Source organism: Canis lupus, chromosome 10, assembly GCF_003254725.2.
Source record: "Canis lupus dingo isolate Sandy chromosome 10, ASM325472v2, whole genome shotgun sequence".
NCBI classification, from domain to species: Eukaryota; Metazoa; Chordata; class Mammalia; order Carnivora; family Canidae; genus Canis; species Canis lupus.
In genome coordinates, this window is record NC_064252.1 from 12,653,783 (window position 1) to 12,675,243 (window position 21,461).

General features: G+C 38.9%; 2 protein-coding genes and 1 long non-coding RNA gene across 6 annotated transcripts in view; 1 reads left to right on the forward strand and 2 right to left on the reverse strand.

Annotated features, from left to right (window-relative positions):
* Nucleotides 1-17,047, reverse strand: part of PTPRB (protein tyrosine phosphatase receptor type B) — a 116,491-nt gene extending 99,444 nt beyond the window's left edge. Inside the window, 3 exon segments of the mRNA XM_025476597.3 lie at nucleotides 4,760-5,016; nucleotides 15,230-15,625; nucleotides 16,906-17,047. Coding sequence (XP_025332382.3) covers nucleotides 4,760-5,016; nucleotides 15,230-15,625; nucleotides 16,906-16,960 — 708 coding nt within the window. The 5' untranslated portion in view covers nucleotides 16,961-17,047.
* On the forward strand, nucleotides 4,435-6,933 carry LOC125755897 (uncharacterized). Its single transcript, XR_007413382.1, has 2 exons — nucleotides 4,435-5,553; nucleotides 6,130-6,933. It is a non-coding gene; the product is annotated as an uncharacterized LOC125755897 (long non-coding RNA).
* A 598-nt stretch (nucleotides 17,048-17,645) lies between the features above and the next one.
* The window catches only part of PTPRR (protein tyrosine phosphatase receptor type R), a 234,030-nt gene continuing 230,214 nt past the window's right edge, over nucleotides 17,646-21,461 (reverse strand). For all 4 annotated transcript variants that reach the window (XM_025476593.3, XM_025476594.3, XM_025476595.3 and 1 more), the window contains one exon: nucleotides 17,646-18,860. In XM_025476593.3, the coding sequence (XP_025332378.1) occupies nucleotides 18,767-18,860 (94 nt within the window). In that variant the 3' untranslated portion in view covers nucleotides 17,646-18,766. The remainder of the gene's footprint in view (nucleotides 18,861-21,461) is intronic.

The following is a 21,461-nucleotide window of genomic DNA, read 5'->3' on the forward strand; positions in this document are numbered from 1 at the left end:
CGCGGTGTCTCTTCATGTTCATTCCTCATAACTCACACAGTCCGTGGATGAAAGGGAAAGACACAAATACATGCCACTTTCCCTTTGGAAGTGTTTCGTGTCATCCCCACTCCCCTTCTCAGTCTCATGTTCCAACCCCAATCCATCATTTGATTGTGGATCTAGAACACTGCTTAATTACATAAGCAGTAATTAATAGTAATGACATACATGGCATTTCCAAGCATGAAATCTTAGTATTTCAGTTCTTATTCTTCTCTAGATTTCTATTTCACAGTAAGTGTTCTAAATTCCTATTACATGTAATTCCACCTAGGTTACATGGAATGGGAGCAAAAGGGATGGCAGGTAATTTAACAGTGTCACTAATTAAAATAACAAGTAGGAACCAATGACTAGTTCTGGATGGAGACTCCACTTGAAAATATGTTTTGAGATCTTCATCGAATATACACTCAACTTCTGTACTTGGGAGAATGACTACAGGGCTCTTATACTGTTGAAGTCTTTTCTACATTCTTAGCAGAGTGCTGGGCGGACATGCAATGATTTTGACTACACCGTGCTAGGATTTTATTTATCACTTATTCCCACATCCCCCCAAATGTCAGGCAAATGGAAGGCACAGAATAAATGAGTACAGAATAGAAGATTGGACTAAAGTGATAGACTCCCCAAGTTTCTTTAAAATGCAAATTTTAGGTAAGAATTGAAATCACTTTCTACCTCTCCATTCCACCCCATCCCAGTTCCTTCACCTCTCTCCTTCCCATTCTCCTGGGTTACTCTGCTCTCCTTTAGGCTTACTTCAGATATTCCTTTTACCAGAAGATACTTCTTGAAACCTTCACACCAGTTAGGGACCTTGCTTTTGTATTCCATAAGAGCCTACGTAAGTTTCTATTTCCCTCAACACCACAGCAGATAGTGCGTTCCTTCAGGGCAACAATTTTTGTCATTTCTCTTTGTGTCTCAGTGAAAGATAGAAATAACAGCTATTATTTCTGAAATGTTTACTAAAGACCAAGTGCTGTAGTAAGTATTTTACATGTATTATCTCTCCCAATCCTTGCAACAGCTCTTGGAGGTAGAGGTTCCATTTTATAGATGAGGAAACTGAGGCTCAGAGAGTTTAAGTAACTTGCCAGGTCAGTAGCTAGTAAGAGGCAGAGTTAGGGGATTGACCTCAAAGACTGAGTTCTCAACCACTCTGTTCTGACACTAGTTAGGTCCTCAAGAAATGTCTGTTGACTTGATGAACACTTTTCTGAAGTTATTAAATTGAACAATCATCAATGCCTCATTCCCTTTATTTTCTTATAATATTTTTTAGGGGGAGGAGAGGTTGAAGGGTGATTAAGAGATGAAATGGAGGGATTCAGAAGTGAGAAAAAGGACTGGAGACTTAGCCCCTGAATGAAACACTAAAGTATTAAACATATTAAGCCCTAGATACACACAAACTTTACAACACTAAGGCAATAAAAAAGTACGAGGCTCTTCAACATGACCATCATATCTTGACACTGACAGTAGATGGGTCATGGGTCATTTTCTGGCCAAGTGTCAACAATTCCACCCACTTCCATACCACCTCAATCGACTCATTTATCCAGCACTCCATGACATTTTCCCCATTCTATTTCCCTGCACTCTGCTCCACTCCACTCCACTCCTCTCCTTTCCGTTTCATTCCACTCTTCTCCATTCCATCAAAGAACAAAAACCACTGAATTTATAATACCAATCCATCTGAAATGTGTGGTAATTGTGTCCTACTCATAATAAACAATCAAACCAAATGAATATAATCCCATGCCTTAGCTGCAGTCTCAAACTTTCTTATATGCTTCCAAACCATTCCATTCCTCTTCATTCCACTCCACTGCACTTCATGCCATTCCACTCCCCCTCTATTTTTCTTCACTCCATCATACACCTTTATTTTCCTTTCTACACAACTTTATAATGTATTAAGCATTATGTTCAGATTCGGAGATGCAGAGTTCAATAAATGCAGTCCCCATCCTCACATTTGGACTTTTCCTGTCATCATCTGAAAACAGACCACCTCACTTCGCAGCCCAGTTATACTAAGCCAATCCAAATTCATCACAGACCAGGTGCTATCTGATGAAGAAGACAACTGACACACAAAGAATTTCTTTTTTACCGAATTCCAAGCAATCGAGTTGATTTTATTTCTCTCTTATGCTCTTCTAGGTATTAAGATAGACTACTTTTCAAAATTACTTTCAAAGGACAGGCATTTTTTCCTCCCAAGTAACCTTTTCTTTCAAAATATCAAACTACAGCTATTTATAATTGACTTATAGAGTAAACCTCATGCTAAATCAAATGATGGTCTAGCAGAGATGCCTTGACTAAAGCATTAGAGTCATGGAAATCGCAATTTTAGAAGCTGCCTTTGGAAGGACCATAGCTTTTATACACTCAGCTTCCCAAGACATAGTTAAGATTGTGTCTGAGTTTCAAGGAAAAGCTGGGACATGAGTCATGACTTGATGACTACTCGATACGTACTCATTCTGGTGCTGCATCTGGGCGCTCATAAACATTGCAGTGGATTTCACTTTGGGAAAAGACTAAGAAACAAACACCAAAACACACCCTGCTCTGTCTTTACCATGACCTGAGCCTGCAAATCCAACTCTGGCGTTGGGTTGTGTGAGCTCTGTAACACAGCCCTGGGTTGGCCCAAAGGCTAGTGTGCCTTCAGCATGGAATTGGGTGTCTTTGTCTCATCCCAGTAGAGCCTGGCCACCTCTGGGGGCTCTCTCTATGTTTGTTTCACAATGGTCAAATGTGAGCAAAAATGGGAAAATATTTTTGCTAAAAGGCAATTAGTTCTTGAATATTCAGGCAGATAAGTTCTCATTATACTTTCAGCATATTTCTTATTTGACATACTATAGTGTAGTATGAATATCACTATAGTATATGATACATATGGTATATCGGTACAATCTATGCTTATTTCTTTTTCGGTACTGGTATGTATGTATATAATATATGCTATATACTTAAAATATACACTTAAGTTTTTGTGTATTAGTTGTGAAAGAAGTTATATATATACACACATATATGTGTATATATATATATATACATATATATATATATATATTAGAATTTAGGAAGGCCTCATGACCTCTCTGGATGCTCTTTATACCACTTTCTTATTTGACATACTTGGTATATATATATATATATGTCATAATATCACAAATATATACATTATATATATATATATATATATACACACACACACACACACACACTTTTTTTCAAATGTAAGTGAATGCTCTTAGCAAACTAGTGTTAGATGACATTTTGGCTGAGATGCTTTCAGCCTAAACAAGAAGGTGCTCCACGAAAAAGTGTTCAATTTCAAAATAAGTGTCAAATCTCACTCAGGTCCATGATTAGAAGGACTCAGGAGTTGGAGATTTAGGGCGAGTCCTGTGCCAACTCCTGATGGCAATCTCAAGTACCAGCTCTCCTGCTCTCATTTCCTGTTTTCCCTCCCCACTTTCCAAGCCCTGACAGGTTTGGAACCATAATGATCCAACTAGGAGAGGTGGGTAAAAAGCTAGGTGGGAAGTGGGAGATTTTGGACAAGCCCCCTTTCCCTACTTCAAGCCTAAAGGGAAGGGATGATAAGAGAGGACAAGCTCACATTTAAATTGAATTTACAGTGTGGGTTACTTCCTGAAACGAATATCTTTATTCATGGGTTGAGAATGAGTGTTGAGTTTTAAAGTGGTATAAAGAGCATCCAGAGAGGTCATGAGGCTTTCCTAAATTCTACTCAGAGGCAAGGGAAGCACCTGTTTGCAAGGACGATTTATAGTAAAGGAAAAATGAATATAAAAACAAAGTTCCAAAGGGTTATGTTTGCTTTGTGATCAACTATGAAGTGTGTCCCTACTAGCCGGGGACCAGATGCAACATTAAATTCTGCACAATGCGAAAGAAAGCAAAGCCCCAAATAGGTGTTAAGTCACACACCTAGTGTTGGGCTTTTACCTTCTTTCCATTATTTGGTTTGTTTATTAGAAGCCGGCTAAACACTGCCAAATGAAGCAGCAGTTTTGATCCGCCTTTGCGGGTTACACTTCTGTAATTGCACTACGATGGCCCCAAACAGAGGCCTAAAACCGTGGGAGGTAAGCAGAACTGAAGGGATGGACACTTCAAACTACAACACGACGTGAGCAGACTGTACGACCGCACGGTCGCCGCCCCCTGGCCATCTGACTCCTGTCACTCTGTGGGGGCTGCTGTGGAACTGTTAAGCGCCTTCACTTATTTGACCATATTCACAGATTATAGATTCCAGAATCTTCCATTGCTTTGTGACTCTTTCCACTCCCTTATGAGCATCGATTATGACGTCTACGCAGGGGAATCTTCAGGGTTTCCATTCCTATATCCTGGTGCAAGGTTAAGCACAAGACTATGGACCCTGACTTTGGTTCAGAAATGTGACCAACCTGCAGGAGGGTGTTTTGACATCATAGCCAAATTATCTTTACCTTATAAAGATTTAGGGCTTTTAGGTCCATCTCAAAGAGTTTTTCATCACACAAAATGCGTTTGTGCAGAGTTAGCAGCTGGGACACAGGCTCCCTAACCACACATGTGGGTAGTGGCATTTCCAGCAGAGCGAATGTTCTCAAGCAATGGGCTTTCTGAGACCCTTCCAAGTCACACTCCACACCCGCTCTCCCCTTACCTGTTCAGTGGTGCTGGGGAAGGGTTGAGTCGTCCAGGGGACCCAAGATGTCTCTGTCGTTCCAGTCATCTGCAGATGGGGGTGCTGACTCTGTCTGCTGCTGTGGCTGTAACGTTCTGTTGTGCTCCTGGTGAAGGCCTCTGTGGTGTTCCTAAGAAGGTGTTCCGGGCTATATGGAACTGCATTAAGAGTAGTGGGGTTTTGGGGTGGAGCCGTGTTTCTAGTGCTCCTTACTGAAACTTCTGCTCCCAGGCCAGCTGAGGTAAAGAAAGGACAGTTGCTAAAATTACCTTCATGTTTTGTGGATTCCTCACATAAAAGCAATTTGACTTTAGAAAAAGAAGACATCTTTCATCACAGGCACGTGGATGAGCTTCAGTTGTATGAAACATCAAAGATCCTGGAGTGTGACGATGCTAATTGGCCCTGTTCAATCCACCCATCATTTACCCATCTATTGATATCAGAGGGTCTGGGGAGATGTGGAAACTGCTACCAGAAATCCTCAGCTCCGTGTGGAAGACAGAATTTATGAGCATTTAGAGAGTCACCAAACTGGCTTCTGGGGGTCCATGAATCTCAAAAAACTTGATGCAAGTCCTGAATATATTTCCATGTAAACCTTGTGTTCTGTGGGGAACTTTCGTTCAACTCCTCAAAGGGCTCATTAAACAAAATACCAGGTTGAGAATCACAGCTAACAACTTACCGAACTTCGTCATGAAGATTGATGATTCCCAGGAAAGCAATGACTTTCTTTTACTTCAGTGTAAACTGGTTCTGTCCCTACTTGTGTGAGTACCAAATCCCGGGATGGTTATAGTTTCTAAGTGCCCTGTCTTTGGAAGGCTAGTCAATTGGTTTAAAACTTAGGAGCTGGTGGGATTAATTGATAGCTTTACTTTGCAAGGCTGGATTGCCCATACTTAAAAATGATTGGTTTATGAATTAGGTTCACCTAGCCATCATTTTAAAATGTGCTCCCCATCTGTTGGGGATCTCGCTAACCACACCACTTCTGACTCAGCAAAGATTGTCACAGCGGTCACTCCTACAAGCCCTCGGGAGATGCCATTGCTGGTGCTGATGGTTTTTGGACCATGCATTGTGTAACAAAACCTAGAGAACAACTGCATAATATGAAGCACTGGAAAGGTCTGTAAATTATGGGCCGAGGGGATATGTTTAGATACCTCTAACAACTCTGTTATGCGTCAGAGTTTCCTGGGATATAAAATCCTGCCCAATTAGTTGACTATAACTTTGAAAAGTTTCTGGTTTAAAAACTGGAAGAAAAAGTATTTTATTTTTCCTACTCCTTTAGTGGTTCATTCAACCAACTTTTTTTCCCATTCATTTATTTCTTGTAGAGAGGCTGAGAGAGAGCATGGAGGAGGGGCAGAGGAAGAGGGAGAGAGAGAGAGAGAATCTCAAGCGGACTCTGCCCTGAGCACGGACCTGACATGGGGCTGCATCTCATGACCCTGAGATCATGACCTGAGCCAAAACCAAGAGTCAGATGCTTAACCGACTGTGCCACCCATTCGACCCACAACCAACTATTTCTTAAGCAACTACTATGTGCTGGTGAAGGTCCCAGGAAGAGGCTATTAATCTTCACATTTTCACTATTCAAGTCCACTTCACTGAGCCCTCTTTTGAATCTCATATATTCCCATTCCAATGTCAACTGACATTTTATGTGATACTGACATATTTTATATGATAATGTATATAAAGAAGAGGAGGGATTAAGCACAAAAAGAGGATGAAAACGGAAAAAGTATTTTTAAAATTTAGTAAGAGGTAAATAAATATCAGCAGTTCTCTTAAAGGTTAATGAAATAATGACTATCAAGCATCCTTTCCTTGAAATGTGGAAAGTTGTCCAAAGTACCCTGTATGTGGGGTTGCCAGATTTAGCAAATAAAAGTACATGATGCCCAGTTAAATTGGAGTTTCAGATAAAGAACTCTTAATTTAGAATATTTAGCATATCTCAAATATACAATATTGCAAAGGTTATATTACAGATGCTATTGGGAATACACTTATACTAAAAGTTTGTTATTCATCTGAAATTCCAGTGTAATTGAATGTTCTGTATTATATCTGACAACCCTACCTGTACATCTACTAGACCCAGACTTGGATAAAGTTTTGGACATTCCTGTTAGTTTCTGTTTGTTTTTTTCCTTCTGAATCCTGCGCCACTACCACTGCCACTGCGTCCACGTCACCACTCTGAACATAGACTTACTTATCCCTGGGATTTCTACGTGACAAACCCACTTGTTCTAGTAGCAATAGTCCTTTATAATAAAGTCTAAAAAGCAGTCAGTTAGATGCTAGAATGTTCCTTCAAGTGGACATTTGTCTGTTGTTGAGATGTAAAAATTTCTGTATGTGGTGATTAGTATTTTGGTTATTTTGGGCTTTGGCCAATGCTGATCCTCTGAGTTGACTACCACCTATGACAATTGTAGCTCTCAGACCCTCAAAAAAAATTTAATGGTGGGGTTAGGACAAAAACAAGCTTCCAAATACGTAGCATGCAATTATGTGTCATAGCATGTCAACCTATGCTGATTCCTCTTCACTGAGGAGTTGTTGGTAAGTTCTTATCCTAGGAACTTTTTCTATTAGTCAACTTGCATGATTAATTACATATATTAATTAAATACAGGACTGTCTCAAAATTAGATAAATGATGAAAACACTCTTGAGATTTCTTCTGTGAATAACATAGCTTATTACCATTTCATGTTGCTTTGGAACATCTTATGGAAAAAAATTTCCAACTTCTGTAATTGTCTTTAATTAAACTTCTAAATGTATTTTTAAAACATTCCAAATGAAACAAGTCCATTTTCCATTTTAGGCCACTACCTTTTTTCCAAAGAAAACCTACAGAATATCCAAGGCCAGCACCCTTTCATTTGATGACTGTGTTTTTAACTTGTGCTATTTAAGAAGCAGGAAAGAAACTTTAGTCTTAACATTCAATTTCCAAATTTTCTGCGTTTTAAGGCAAACTCTGGTAGGCATCAGAATTCCCTTTGGAGCTTTTTAGAATACTGAAGGCTAGGCCCTTTACTAGGAGATTTGGTGTGGGACCCAGCACCTGCATGTCTAACAAGTTTCTCAGTGATTGTAATATATATCTAACCATAAGTTTTTATCCATATACACAATGTGAGCAAAACTGATATCAGCCTTTGTGTGGGTATTGAAGGAATTTAAGGTAAATGGGAGGAGAGAAAATCCATTACAGAAATATGTAAGACGATCAAAATATGTTAATCTTTCCATCTCCTAAACTCTGTTGAAATGAGTTCTATGAAATTATATTAAAAATAGTAGATCTAAAAAATAAATAAATAAATAAAAATAAAAATAGTAGATCTTTGGATGTGTTGGCATCTAGAAATTCTTCTGATGTTCTTTAAAAAGGTATATACATTTTACAGTTCATGATAGAGCAAGATGTGTTTTGAAAAATGCAAGGAAAAGTTCTTACACAATGGAACAATATGTTGAAGCTATTTTTAAAAAGCTTTATTGTACCATTGCTACCACATTGTTTCCACATTATACATAATTCCTCTTAGAACACAATTCAAGATAAGGCCCACCATGCTGGGTCCAATTTAAACGATTTTAGCACGTAAGTTGTAAACAGCTCATCTGTAAGATGGTTTGCAATGACTGCACCATATCAGGACCATATTTTGAATATGTGTTTTTAAAGAACAACATGTATTTTAGTTTATTAGCTAGTCTATTAATTAGCTCAGATATGATCAATAATGGAAATGTGATTTTTATGTAATGATAAAAATACACAATTTCTTAGTTCCCCTCCCCTACATGATACAAATAACTTTCAAACATGTTGAAAACAGAATAATTTGAACAGAACTCATTTTGGAGACAGAAAATTTCAACTATATTGGGACTTGCTTTTCTGTAGGAAGATGCCAAATATAATATGCCTTTCAAAAGCGAGGAAATAATGTAGAAAAGATATAACAAATGAAATAGAAGATACTTTAGAAAAAGGATGATTTATGTATACATATAATACATTAACTATATTAAACAAGATGGGGCTGGAATAAACATACAGTGAAAGGGATCTGAATTATTATAGTCTAAATAATTTCTAGAAATGGTAAGAGGAATAACACTTCAGAAAATGTAATCAATAAAATAAAGGTATGTACATAAAAAAGGCATACCTAAAATTTGAGAAAGTGAACAAGGAGGTAAAAAGTTTGTGAAAAGATGGAGAATTTGCAAACAGCGGGACACATAACCAAGAAATCAGAAGTCATAGGAATTTCAGAGGTCAAAAGCTTTTTAACAGACTTAAAAAAGATCCAAGATTAGAAATAAATTAAATTAACAAATGGAAGTTAACAAGGGATAGGAAAACATCAAAGCAGAGCACAGTAAAAAAATTTAAGTGAGAAAAATAAATGAAAAACTCATGAAAGCAATACTTTTTAAATGCCTAATGATTACTCAACTACTATACTATGAGTTGCATTAGGAAGATGTGCCTGGTTCATCCCAATGTCCCATGTTTTCTTTTGGGACACGTATGTGTATTAGATAGTGGGTAGAAGGAAACCAGGCTGGGTGGAGGAAAAAGAATGGCTTTTAAATTCATCCCTACCAGGCTGTAGGAGAGGGATGCTGAGGCAGGTCAGGAAAAGGGGGATGGAGAGTGGGTGAATAACTCTGGGTGCCCACAGCTGACTTGTCCATTAGGCACAATAGACAAAGCACCTAGGGCTCATGATATTATAGGGCCTACAAGATCATTTAATTTCTTTGAAAATTAAAAAAAAATACACCAAAAAACTTTCAGAGTCCAAGAAAACATTAATGATTTTTTCACACAATAGGGAAAAAAATGAGGATTTGGAGGGCTCTGAAAATCTAATTAATTAATTAATTAAAATTTTAATGGAAGAAGGGGCCCACAGACACATAAGTGCCCAGGGCCCATGAAGGTCACAGGTAGCTATGGGTACGCCCTGATAAATTCATTGACATGTGACAGGCTGAAAATGGTTGGGGGGCTCTGGATGCTATGTGAGATATTTTTCAATGATCACATGAGTCATATATCAGTAATCAATGATCATATGATTTCCAATGAATACATAAATCAATGGTCAATAGCGAGGCCCCTTTAAAACCATACAGAGAGAAAACAAACCCTAAAATGGCTCTGACAGCCAGTTTGGTCAAAATAGGGTCTGAATGTACAAAAGACACTTGTTTGGTTTGTCCCCTTAAGCTCTCTGTATTTACAAGCATTCCTACCATCACGAAACAGCTTCTATTAAATCCCTGTCTCCCAAGAGTATATATGATTGCCTACCTATTACAGTGCTTAATACATTTTATTTCCTCACCCTAATTTCTATAATTAGACAATTATTTTATTCGCAGTTATAGCAAGTCTGGCAGCAATATGACTTACTTCGGCAGCGAAATCTCTTTAAGTGATTTCACTCGCTCAGTCATGGTAGGGATATCTGAAAATATGTCTGAAAAAATTTTCCTGCCCTTATAGGTGAATATAAGATTTGAATGAGTGAATCTATAGCAGATGCTAAATAAGTGTTGATGGGTTAGCTGACATCTTACGCACAGTGTTGTTCTCCAGACACTATGAAACATCAGAGTGAAAGTAACTATTCATTTTTTTAAAAAAGATTTATTTATTTACTTAAGAGAGAGAGAGAGAGAGAGCACATGACGAAGCAGGGGGAAGGGCAGAGGGAGAGGAAGACAAGCAGACTCCCCGCCCAGCAGGGAGCCCTGAGAACTCAGGCCTGGCTCACGACCTGAGCCGAAAGCAAGAGTCTGATGCTTAACAAACGGAGCCACCCAGGTGCCCGGAAAGCAACTATTTTAGATAGCCATCCAACTGTTTTAAGTAGGGAGACTCTCATCTTTCGGAAAAAGTATCCAAGTGATGGCTGGAATTTTGCACCCTTCATCTGGAAGATCTAGAATTACCACGTTTAGGGAGTTTGTCAATGAGAGATTTGGGCCTCAGACTGCATTTTTATTCCTAAAGTAATAATCTTTTTTAAAAAGTTAAATGTGTGAGTCTATAAAATTGCAGTATTGGGGCGCCTGGGGGGCTCAGCAGGTTGAGCATCTGCCTTCAGCCCAAGGCGTGATCCTGGGATCCTGGGATCAAGTTCTGCATCGGGTTCCCTGCAGGGAGTCTGCTTCTCCTGTGTCTCTGCCTCTCTTTCAGTGTCTCTCATGAATACATAAATAAAATCTTAATAAAATAAAATAAAATTGCAATATTATTGAACAGACCAGAATTTGGTTTTTCCTGATTCTTCTTGCATTATTGATATCTGCTTTGTGTTATTTTGTAGAACTAGACCCCAACATTATATACAACAGATTTCTAAAAATTATACACTTAATACAGTGACTCCAAGGATGTTGCTGTACATTGTAACACTGATACGAATGAAGAAAAATTGAGAAAGTCCATCAGTCACTTTTTTGTTTTATTGATACATTGCTAAAGGTGTAATTGTTTCCAAGGAGCTGGATATCTGGCACTTGACTGACAAAAGAATATAAGGAGAGAATGAATTTTTTCACTTTTTAGCCAGTTATGTTGGCATTTTGGAGACAATGTTTTTATTATTACTCTTCTGACTCAGAATGATAACTATAAAGGTCTAATTTTATAAATTGATTATAAAAGGTTGATTTTTTTTTCTTTTAAAGATTTTATTTATTTATTTGAGATAAAGAGCAAGAGAGAGAGAGAGCGGAGGGTGGAGGCGGCTAGAGGGAGGGAGAAGCAGGCTTCCCGCTGAGCAGGGAGCCCAACAATTTGGGGCAAAGGTTGATTACTCTTTTAAAGAGTCTGTCTAGGCGGTCCGCCCTTGTTTTGCCCGAAATGAAGGCATGCAGTGTACTCTTTAATGATAAATTTTGAATTCAGAAAGAAATCTCAGTCCTATCTTTTAAAAATTTTGGCCGTCTGTAATGTACAGGTGACCCTGGTTCTACACAATCTCTGTATTCTATTTATCCTATGAAATGGTTGTTTCAAATAAATATAAGCTAGATGAAAAAAAAAGCCCATTTTACATTCCTCTCCTAATGAAAATCACTGTAGTGATTATTTGAGAAACCATAACTCTTATATAGATCCTCCTCTCAAAAAACACACTAATTTTTGCACTGGATTTTAATCCACTTTGGAATTGAGGTTCCTCCTCAATTCACCCTGTAATAGAGGGACTTAGAATAAAGGAGGGGAAAAAGAAGAAAAAAAATGTGGCTTCCTGAGAATGGAGCAGAGCTAAATTATGACGGAATCCAGTGGACACTGAAAGGATTGTGTAAAAAAATACGCAAATTTGAAATGATCTTTGAAAAAAAATTTTAACCCAATTGCTTACGGTGACATACTGGCAAGAACATATATTAGAGAAAGGGGTACTTTTTAAAATTTGCACTCTATTGTAATTACATACACATCTGGCTTCTCTGATACCATAAAGAGCAAGACATAATTAGTGATTCTCAACCTTGGCTGCACATTAGAATCATCTTGGAAGCATTCAAAAAATGTCTACTTTAATTGGCTTGGAGGATGAAGCCTGGGAATCAGTATTATTTCAAAGCTCCTGCTGTGATTCTTGTGTGATGCTTGGGTTGAGAATCATTGGTGTTGGTCCCATAGAGCACAAGCTCTGGCACATATTAGGTGTTAGAGAAAGATTACTTAGGTACTTGAATGATGTCATGAATGTTTCTTTTCCGAAGCCAATAGTTCAGATTTTGACCTTCAGAGATATGCTTTTACTGAAGAATTTAATTTAAAAAATTCATATCCTATGAATGAACAATATACATAATTGTGTTACCAGATTATCATATTTAGTTATCTGCTCTTTAAAAAAGGACATTTGGAGTCATTCATGGGATATATCTGAATGCCATTTAATTTTTAACAATGGATTCTCTAGCACATCAGTGAGCTTTCATGCTACGGGTCAACCAATATCATTCTGTATCTCTAATCAGTGGTAAGTTTGAGACAGATCAGAAAAATATCTGTTAGCTTATAATTGTGTGAAGACAAACTATGTATCATACATGTGTATTCAAATATTAGATCTTTTGGTACCACAATTGTGCAAATTTTCATTCTGCTTTTTTTCTAGAAATCCATTTTTCTTCCAGCCCACATTGTTGGGCATGTTTTGGATACAGCACGTTCAGAGGTACTATTTCATCCACCCACTTTTGAAGTAAAGTCCATCATTGGACCTGTTCTGCATGAAGGTCAAAGGAAATCATTTTTCCTTTTATTATCTTCTATCTTAAACAACTCTCTGTTGATCCATATCTATTTTTTTTAAAGTTCCAGTGAAAGAATATTCTGCTAAATAGGGTTTTATTGGGGGCTGAGGAAGAATCTAACTTCTTGTGTTGGATGGTACAATAGGAATATTTATTTATAATGGTCCTGTGTTTTTTTGGGACAGGCCTTGCTCAATGAACTACAGGAAAATAAATGTTCAAACTGGCATTATATGCTGTATGTTCTCTGATCAAGTTGAATTTTCTTTCTTTTTTTAGATTTTATTTATTTATTGATGAGAGACAAAGAGGCAGAGACACAGGCAGAGAGAGAAGCTCCCCAGAGGGAGCCTGATGGGGGATTTGATCCCAGGACCCTGGGATCATGACCTGAGCCAAAGGCAGATGCTCAGCCATGGAGCCACCCAGGTGCCCAAAGTTGAATTTTCTAATCAACTTTTATAATTTTTATCTTACTTTCATAGTCAGAAGTTTTATAAGCTCAGAAGTGTAACATTCAATTTCTTTTGTAGAAGAGTCTACTGTACTTAACCAGCATCTAATTAAATACTTATTGAATTTATGAAATAAGTGAATGACAGAAAACTGTCCAAGGATCAGCATAGTGAAAAGACTCATATAAACCTCAACACTGAACACCTAATAAAAGGATTTAAAAGTACAGTGAAGGGCAGCCCCGGTAGCTCAGCGGTTCAGTGCCTGTCTTTGGTCCAGGGCGTGACCCTGGAGTCCCAGGATCGAGTCCTGTGTCAGGCTCCCTGCATGGAGCCTGCTTTTCCCTCTGCCTGGTCTTTGCCTCTCTCTCTGTGTCTCCCATGAATAAATAAATAAAATCTTAAAATAAAAATAAAAATAAAAAAAGTACAGTGAATGGTGATCCCCAAACAAGGTTATATATAGATCAAAATTATCCAGGGAGGTTTTTTAAAAAATCAGCTATTCACCCAAATTTCTTGAAACTGAATCTTGAAGGTGGTAGGAGAGAAGAAATGATGGCAAAGATTTCTTTCCCTCCCCCTAGGTGATTCTTATGTAGTTAATTGGGCAAATGTCTGTGGCTAAGCATTTGGATAACACTATATAATGGAATGTACACTGGATAAGGAATTAAGACATCTGGGTACTAATCAGACCTCTGCCACCAATAAATCTGGGATAAAATTTCAGTGTCCTTAATGATGGGCATCATTTCTAGATAACATCTCCAGTGATTTGTAAGGCCCATTTCTAACAATGATTCTATAAGTTTTATCTTTCATGATCTCCTAATGCAAATCTCTACTACAGGAATAAATAAACAATAAAATGACTAAGTAAAATAGAGAATGAAGTTATACCCATAAATAAAATCCCCAGCACAACTGTGTGCTGCACCAGGAATTTCTGCATATATATACAAGTTTTTACCTGTCATCTAGAGTATATCCATCAAAGGTCAACAAATTAGGAAACCCTGTGGCTACGCATTGGTTCTTACCATTTCAAAAGTATGTGACCTCTTGTACCTCTAAATATTAGTACAAGAGATGTGCAAAGGTGCAATGTATTTTCCCATCTTTCCAGTCTTCTCAAACACCATTCTGATGCTCTACTAGTTCCTCCTAATCAGAGAATAGAAGTTTCTACACCAGCAAATAGAAGTTTCTACATTAGCAAAATGAATAATTTCCTCATCATTGGCTTTAGTCCTTACCTATGTATGCTGTGCTTAGGCCTATTTGTATTGCTACATCCAATGGTACTTCACCAAAGTGCCTACAGGGAGTGCCTACAGGGTGGCACAAAAGAGAAACCCAAGAAATATTCGTTTAATTAATAAAAGAAGGAAAGAAAAGAAGGAAAAGCAAGAGGTAAAAAGGAAAGATGTTGGTCTTATTCAATGAGGATAATGAAGTTTTCGACATCAGTAGGAGCCACACGATCCATTTCCAATAGCTTATGAGTCTTCCAGAGGCATTGTGTTGAGGTAAGCAGACATCTCTTTAATGTGAAACCAAACAACCAACCAACCAACCAACCAACCAACCAACATAACACTGAGCAGAACATTCAGAATCATTTCTAAAAAGGACAGCTCACCTTTTTTTAAGCAGAGGCTCCCATTGACCGGTTTTCCCTGCTGGTTGATCTCTATTTTCATCCAGCTATGGAGGTATTTCCTGTCCTTCTTGACCACTACCTTGGAGCCTTGTTTCTTGAGAAAGAGAGAGGTATTTTCCACCTCAAGGAACCCTTCTTGCTCATGGCAAGTCCATCGGGGGGCCTGGGAGCATTGGGTAGAGAGAGCTGATAGGGAAGGGCCTCGAGAAGAATTGGAGATGCCCAGGCACAGAGCCGATTTAACATGAAGCAGTTTTCCATCCTCAGTCCACATCCACTGCTGGTTCTGGTTGGTCCCATCGCACAAACCCACGACCACTCTCTTATTTTTGGAAAGGCACTCTTGTTTATGGACATGGACAATCTGAAACCCCTCTGGAAGAGGAGATACTCATAAGGCACTATGTAGCAAATTATAAGGGCCATCAGAAAACAAAACAAAATAAAACAAACCAACCCACCCACAAATCAGCCAAGTCACAACCCAAGGCTTACTTATCTTTTGCTATTGCTATCATTTCAAATGAATATTTTCATTTTCAACACATGTTATTTAAAATCCCAAGGCTGACAATGCCAAAATGTCATACTTTGCTTCCTTTCTTTTACTTTCACATGGCTCAGGGAAGAAAACACACTCCCATTGAAATAATGAAAGGAAGCTTGGAAGAGACACAGAACCATCCAAAGAACATGGTGTGATATTTGAGCCCAATTAGTTAAATATGCTGAAGTTATGAAGAGCCCTGTTCCCTTTCTAACCATTTTAACTCTTTCCATCTCATCACCATCCCCTGCTCTACAAAAATACCCCTTTTCCCAATTCTTGAGTTACCACTAAAGTGCTACTTACTTTGATATGCATAGTTTAAATACATGTTTAAAAATTGGATGTGTTTATCCAAAAACAAAACAAAAATAAAGCAATTTTTCCCACCTTTCCCTTAAACCTTCTTAGCTAATAGCAACCAATGAAAGTATTGATGATCACAAACACCATTTCTTATGTCCTGGAGAGAGGGAGTATTTCTCTATACTGTGACAATATCTACAACGTCCCCACAGTAAATAATAAAATATCAGAATGTCTCGACATACACACAAATTAAACATCCAACTGGTAAACAGCAGTATTAACAAGTGAAATATTCAGGCTCAGAAACCATTTTCTGAACTTTTACTTAATTAGCTGAGCTCTCTCATGAAAACATTCAGACCTTCCTTCCAAATAACTTCCAAATAAGACACACCACGGTTCTTCACCCCCTTTAGTTATATCTCCTTAGACTTTCCTTCTTTAACAGACACACAGAACCCCCCCTCCCCAAATCTATAACCTGATAAGGAAAAAACATGGAGGATGCCCCAGAGTGTTACATAATAATCAAAATTTCTCCTCAAGGTGCTTCCCTCCCATTTCAGGAGCTGCCCAAGGCATTTGGGGGACGTGAGGAGGCCATTTGTTTTCTTTTAGAGAGAAATCTCAACCGTGTGGACAAAGCCAGCTCCCTTTATTTCCCTTCCTCGTCGTCTTTGGTTAAACTGCCATGGAGACCTGGCTCCTTTTCCGCCCTATTTCAGACACTTTTCAAAGAACAGAGACTCCTCTGGCGGCTGTTGGAGAGACACCCTCAGAGAGAGACAAGCCCACTCACCTGAATTCCCGAAGATCAAGCAGGTAAGAATCGCCATGTAAAATTCAGCCTCCATTTTCCACTTAACAACTGTTCATGCTTTGCTTGGGGGGGGAAAAAAATCTCCCAGATAAGAGAAGCAAAGACTAGGAAGGAAATGTGCCTTCATGGTGGGGGAAAAAGTCAGTGACGAGCACTTCCTCCTATTGAATTGTTTGGGGAAGTTTTACACCAGTGTCCTTTTGTCTGTTTCCTTAGAAAGAAGGGATTATGATTACCTCTCCTTTTTTATGTAGAAAAAGACTTCTGGCCTCCAGGAGTTAGAATAAAACTTGTAAGGTTTCTCCTGCATACCTTTGGCTCATGACTACTTCTTAACCTCAAGAGGGAAGAAAGGAATTGTAATCTCAGATAATTGAATGTTCCTAAAACATGACATCTCTTCAGGTGATGTTGATTCTGCTGAATAAACACAAGCCATGTGATTTATGAGGGCCTGTGACAAGTGGTAGAAAGACATAAACATGTACCGTTTTTATAATGATATGCTGGGAGTCTATTGAGGGAAACCACATAATGATGGCACTTCTAGATCATTATCCCTCAAGTGATGACAATATTACATGTTAGATAGTTATCTCCACTGGGGAGAGGCAGAGACTAAAATTAAACCCATCTCATTACCTACTCCAGGCTTCCCCCAAAAGATAACAGCTCCTTTCCAATAGGAAAAAAAAAAAAGTAGATGCTTTACTCAATACTTAGTAGTAAGAGTAGTTTATTGGCAGTAGGAAACAAAGTCAACATAGCTGCATTAAAAATTCATATTTGAGCAGAACATTTAGTGTTTGCTGAGTGCATTTTTTTTTTTTTTTTGAACTTTGTCTCTTGAGGATTAACCTTTCAGAAATTTAGGAATATCCATGGCAGCGTCCTTTTGAAGAACTTTTGGAAATGGGACCGGTTACTTCATTCCCAAAGGCATCTGCCTTTTTTTGGGGGGGGGGGGAGATTCTAGGTAGATAGAATTTTCAAAAATTCCTTCTCAGTAAAAGAGAGACAGATATTTAAAATTTGTGATACATCATCGTTGCTACAAATTTGTTTTTTTTTCTCTTTTGAAGTAAATGACTCACAATGTAGAAATACAGTGGCTGGAGTTCTGGAGCCGAAACCACCTCTATGCGCAATAATAGAGAGTAAATACATATACACCCAGTGACAATCATTGTGCTCTGTAATTGATTGACAGGAGGTACTGATAAATACACATTGAATAGGTAATATTATCAAGACACATTTCCATATAAAATAGTACTGATTTTGATTTTTTTTTCCCAAAAACAAAGACTTATTGGTTAAAAATCCATCAATGCCTTGCGAACTTAACGCAAGATTCTGGTTAACTGAGAAAGGTAATAGCACTTAAAACAGGAACAGATTAACAGCTGACAGTCCATTCACAAGACAGATTTTGCAAACATTAAAGCATCTAAACACACAATAATAATTTCTTCAGCAGCTCTTCCAGTTGTCATTTGATGACATATGTCACCGGGTATTTCATGACATACATTCTGTGTGGCAGATAGTCAATACAGACAAAACAAAACAAAAATCCTCCTTAGCTGTGTGAGAAATCTATCATACCTCCATCAGCATAGGACCTTCACAATAATTTAGGGGATGCTTACAAATGCATTCCTATACACAGGGGGCTGGCAATCTGTAAGACGTGGCCATCTTCCACACGGTCCATGCCACGGCTTGGCTTCGGGACTCCTCTTTCCTTCCACTGCAGGAAGCTCTTTCCAGAAGAGCCTCACGTGGGTAATTGGTTAACCATCCCCAGAACTCGAGGGTCTGGTAAATCTTCAGAGAATCACTGGACAGTCTCTGCTGAAAGTCTGCTCTCATACAGGCACAGAGCGTGATGCACAAATTCATACTGCTCACTAGTTTGGACCATTCCACCCCTACAAGGAAGAGATAATACAGTAACTTCTTACTGAGAACGTGCTGCAGTCTTAAGTAACAGAGACCACATCCAGGCTAGAGTGCTATTATGCTGGGGACCCGGAACAGTTGACCTGGTGATTCTTTTGTTTTATGCCTCTTACCTGCGTCCAAATGACCCAATGGGTGGGCTTAGTGGGCTGCTGTAGATAAAGGGGATTAACACAAGGCCCAGTAATCACTGGACACTTGATGAATTTTACCTACATATGATTACGGGGGAGGCAGTACTGCCTATTGGTTAAATACTTAGACTTTGGAACCACCCATGCTGTCTGAGTGGAAATCCCTCTCATACCAACTCTTGGCTGTGGGATCATGGGCAAGTTCCTTAAAAACTTTTCTGGTTCAGTTTCCTCCTCTGTTAAAGTGGGATCATGACAGTACCCATTGTGCAGGGAGCTGCAGTGTTAGTACCACCTCTCAGGTGCCTTATCATTCATCTCATGGTAAAAAGTTTATGTACTTGGATTAAAATTGAAGTAGGTTCACCGAACAAAACTCAACCATGAAGTGTTGCTCTTTGCACAAATGCACTATCCTGGACTGGTCTACTGAGCATGTGCTGGGGAAACCACCTGAGTCTGTGGGTGTGGTATGGTGGGTGTCTAAACATGGTAGTGGGTGGGCCCTTAAATGATTGGGGGAAAAGGGAATTGGCTCTTGCTCCTTCCCCCCTTTGTGGTCATCATCACCATCACTAGTGACTCAGTGGTACCTTTTGTTACTGGATTAGTGGAAGACTGCTTCTTGTTATACGTGTATGGATAGGGTAGCTGTGTCACAGTTTGCTCTTTATAATAATAGGTCCTTTACTTGGCAGAGCTCCGGAGAGTGGTCTCAATGTCACTTATTCCTGCACACTGAATCACTGCCTTGCTGTCAGAAGCCTCATTTTGAGATTAGGTTTTATCCAGGTCTCCCTAGCGGTTGTTGTTAACCATTCCCAATGATTATTTCTAGACCATGCAAGCGCTGCAACTTAAAAATAGGACAGGTTGCTTCAAGGCGACATGATTTCAGGTTAATGGTAATAACTAGGACTGAGCTTGCAGCTCTTACTTGCCGACCTCTATAAACATAAGCTAACAAGATATGAAGCTATTAAGCCTTCATCCTTCTAAACTAAGCAGAGATGTTACATTAGTAAAATTTCATCCTCCTAAATCAGACTAAGATTGACGTGATGCCAAAATGGTGTATTTGGCAAGAAATAAAAGGTAAATTTTGGAGATGGCAACTTAACGGCCAAAGAATTCGTTAGTCTTTCCTCCCAAAACTATACATTCTTTGTTGTATTGAAGGCAACTTTCCGGCTAATGAGTTCCTTGGTCATACATTGACAACACAAATGGCAAAGTGAGGATGTGGCAATTCTCCTTCTTAGCTGTATAGTAGCATCTGGGCACACCTGAAACCATAACTGGTCTCCAAAAGAGGCCAACTGGGAATCTTAAGAGATCCACCCACGGTAAATACTAGGGTAGCTCAACGTTGCTGAGAGAGGTACTTCCCTTTACCTGACCTTGCATAGCTCAGAGAACCATTAGGTTTCCCCCTTGAACTGCCAGGGATACAGGGAGCCTTATATGTGCTCCCTCTCCTGGGCTGGTCTATGAACTTCCTCACCATTTACTTCACTTGGAGGTAAACTCTTCCATTTTATTTATTTATTTATTTATTTATTTATTTATTTATTTATTTACTTAGGGGTCTTTTCTGGTGAGCTTTGGTATTTATGTGTCCAAGTGGTGAATGAACAAAGCCACAGTCCAACTTTTCATACCCATGCTACCCCATCATACTCTCTTGCCTGGTATATCTTCTCTGACATTCTGTTAACTCCCTCAAGGCTGTTTCAGCCAGCAAAGATGGGGACGATGGGGAAGCAAACTGATTAGCTGTAGAGGCTAGCAAAATTCTTGTAGGTCTGAAGGCTTAGGGAAGGTGTATGAGAAATCACATTATTTTCCAACTAATTTGGAAAGAAGAGGCATCAGAGGGATCCTCAGAGATCACTTATGCCAATCGCTGGCACAATGTAGCCTTTCCAGAAGGGAGCAGTCTACATAGCAGATGGCCAGCTAGTTTCTGTTGCGATGCTCCGTGGGGAGGCAAGGTACCATTAGAAGCAGCCTTTCCCAAAGCTGCAGGAAAGCTTCTGAGGAGATCAAAATGAATCTACTCCTTTCTAAATTTCACCCCATTGGTTGAACTGAAATAACTGCCTCCCCCCCCCAAAAAAAAAACGTCTAAAGGCTTCTCTTCTAGTCACACAATAGCTCTCTAAACGCTGGAAAACAACCATCAAAGTCCTATAATCTTTTCTTCTCTAGACTAAACATCCTGTGGTCCTCCATATTTCTCTAAAGCTTGGTTTCCCGGTCACTCACCAATCTAGTCTCCCTCTTCTATTTTATCAAAGATGACCTTCTTGGAGTGTTGTGTCTACTCCCGACAAGGTCTAGTCAGTGGGAATATTTTCTCCTTTGAGCTGCATGTTTTAGGCCAACGGGTTTGCATCTGTAGGTATGTCAGATGATAAGATATCATGGTGCCCG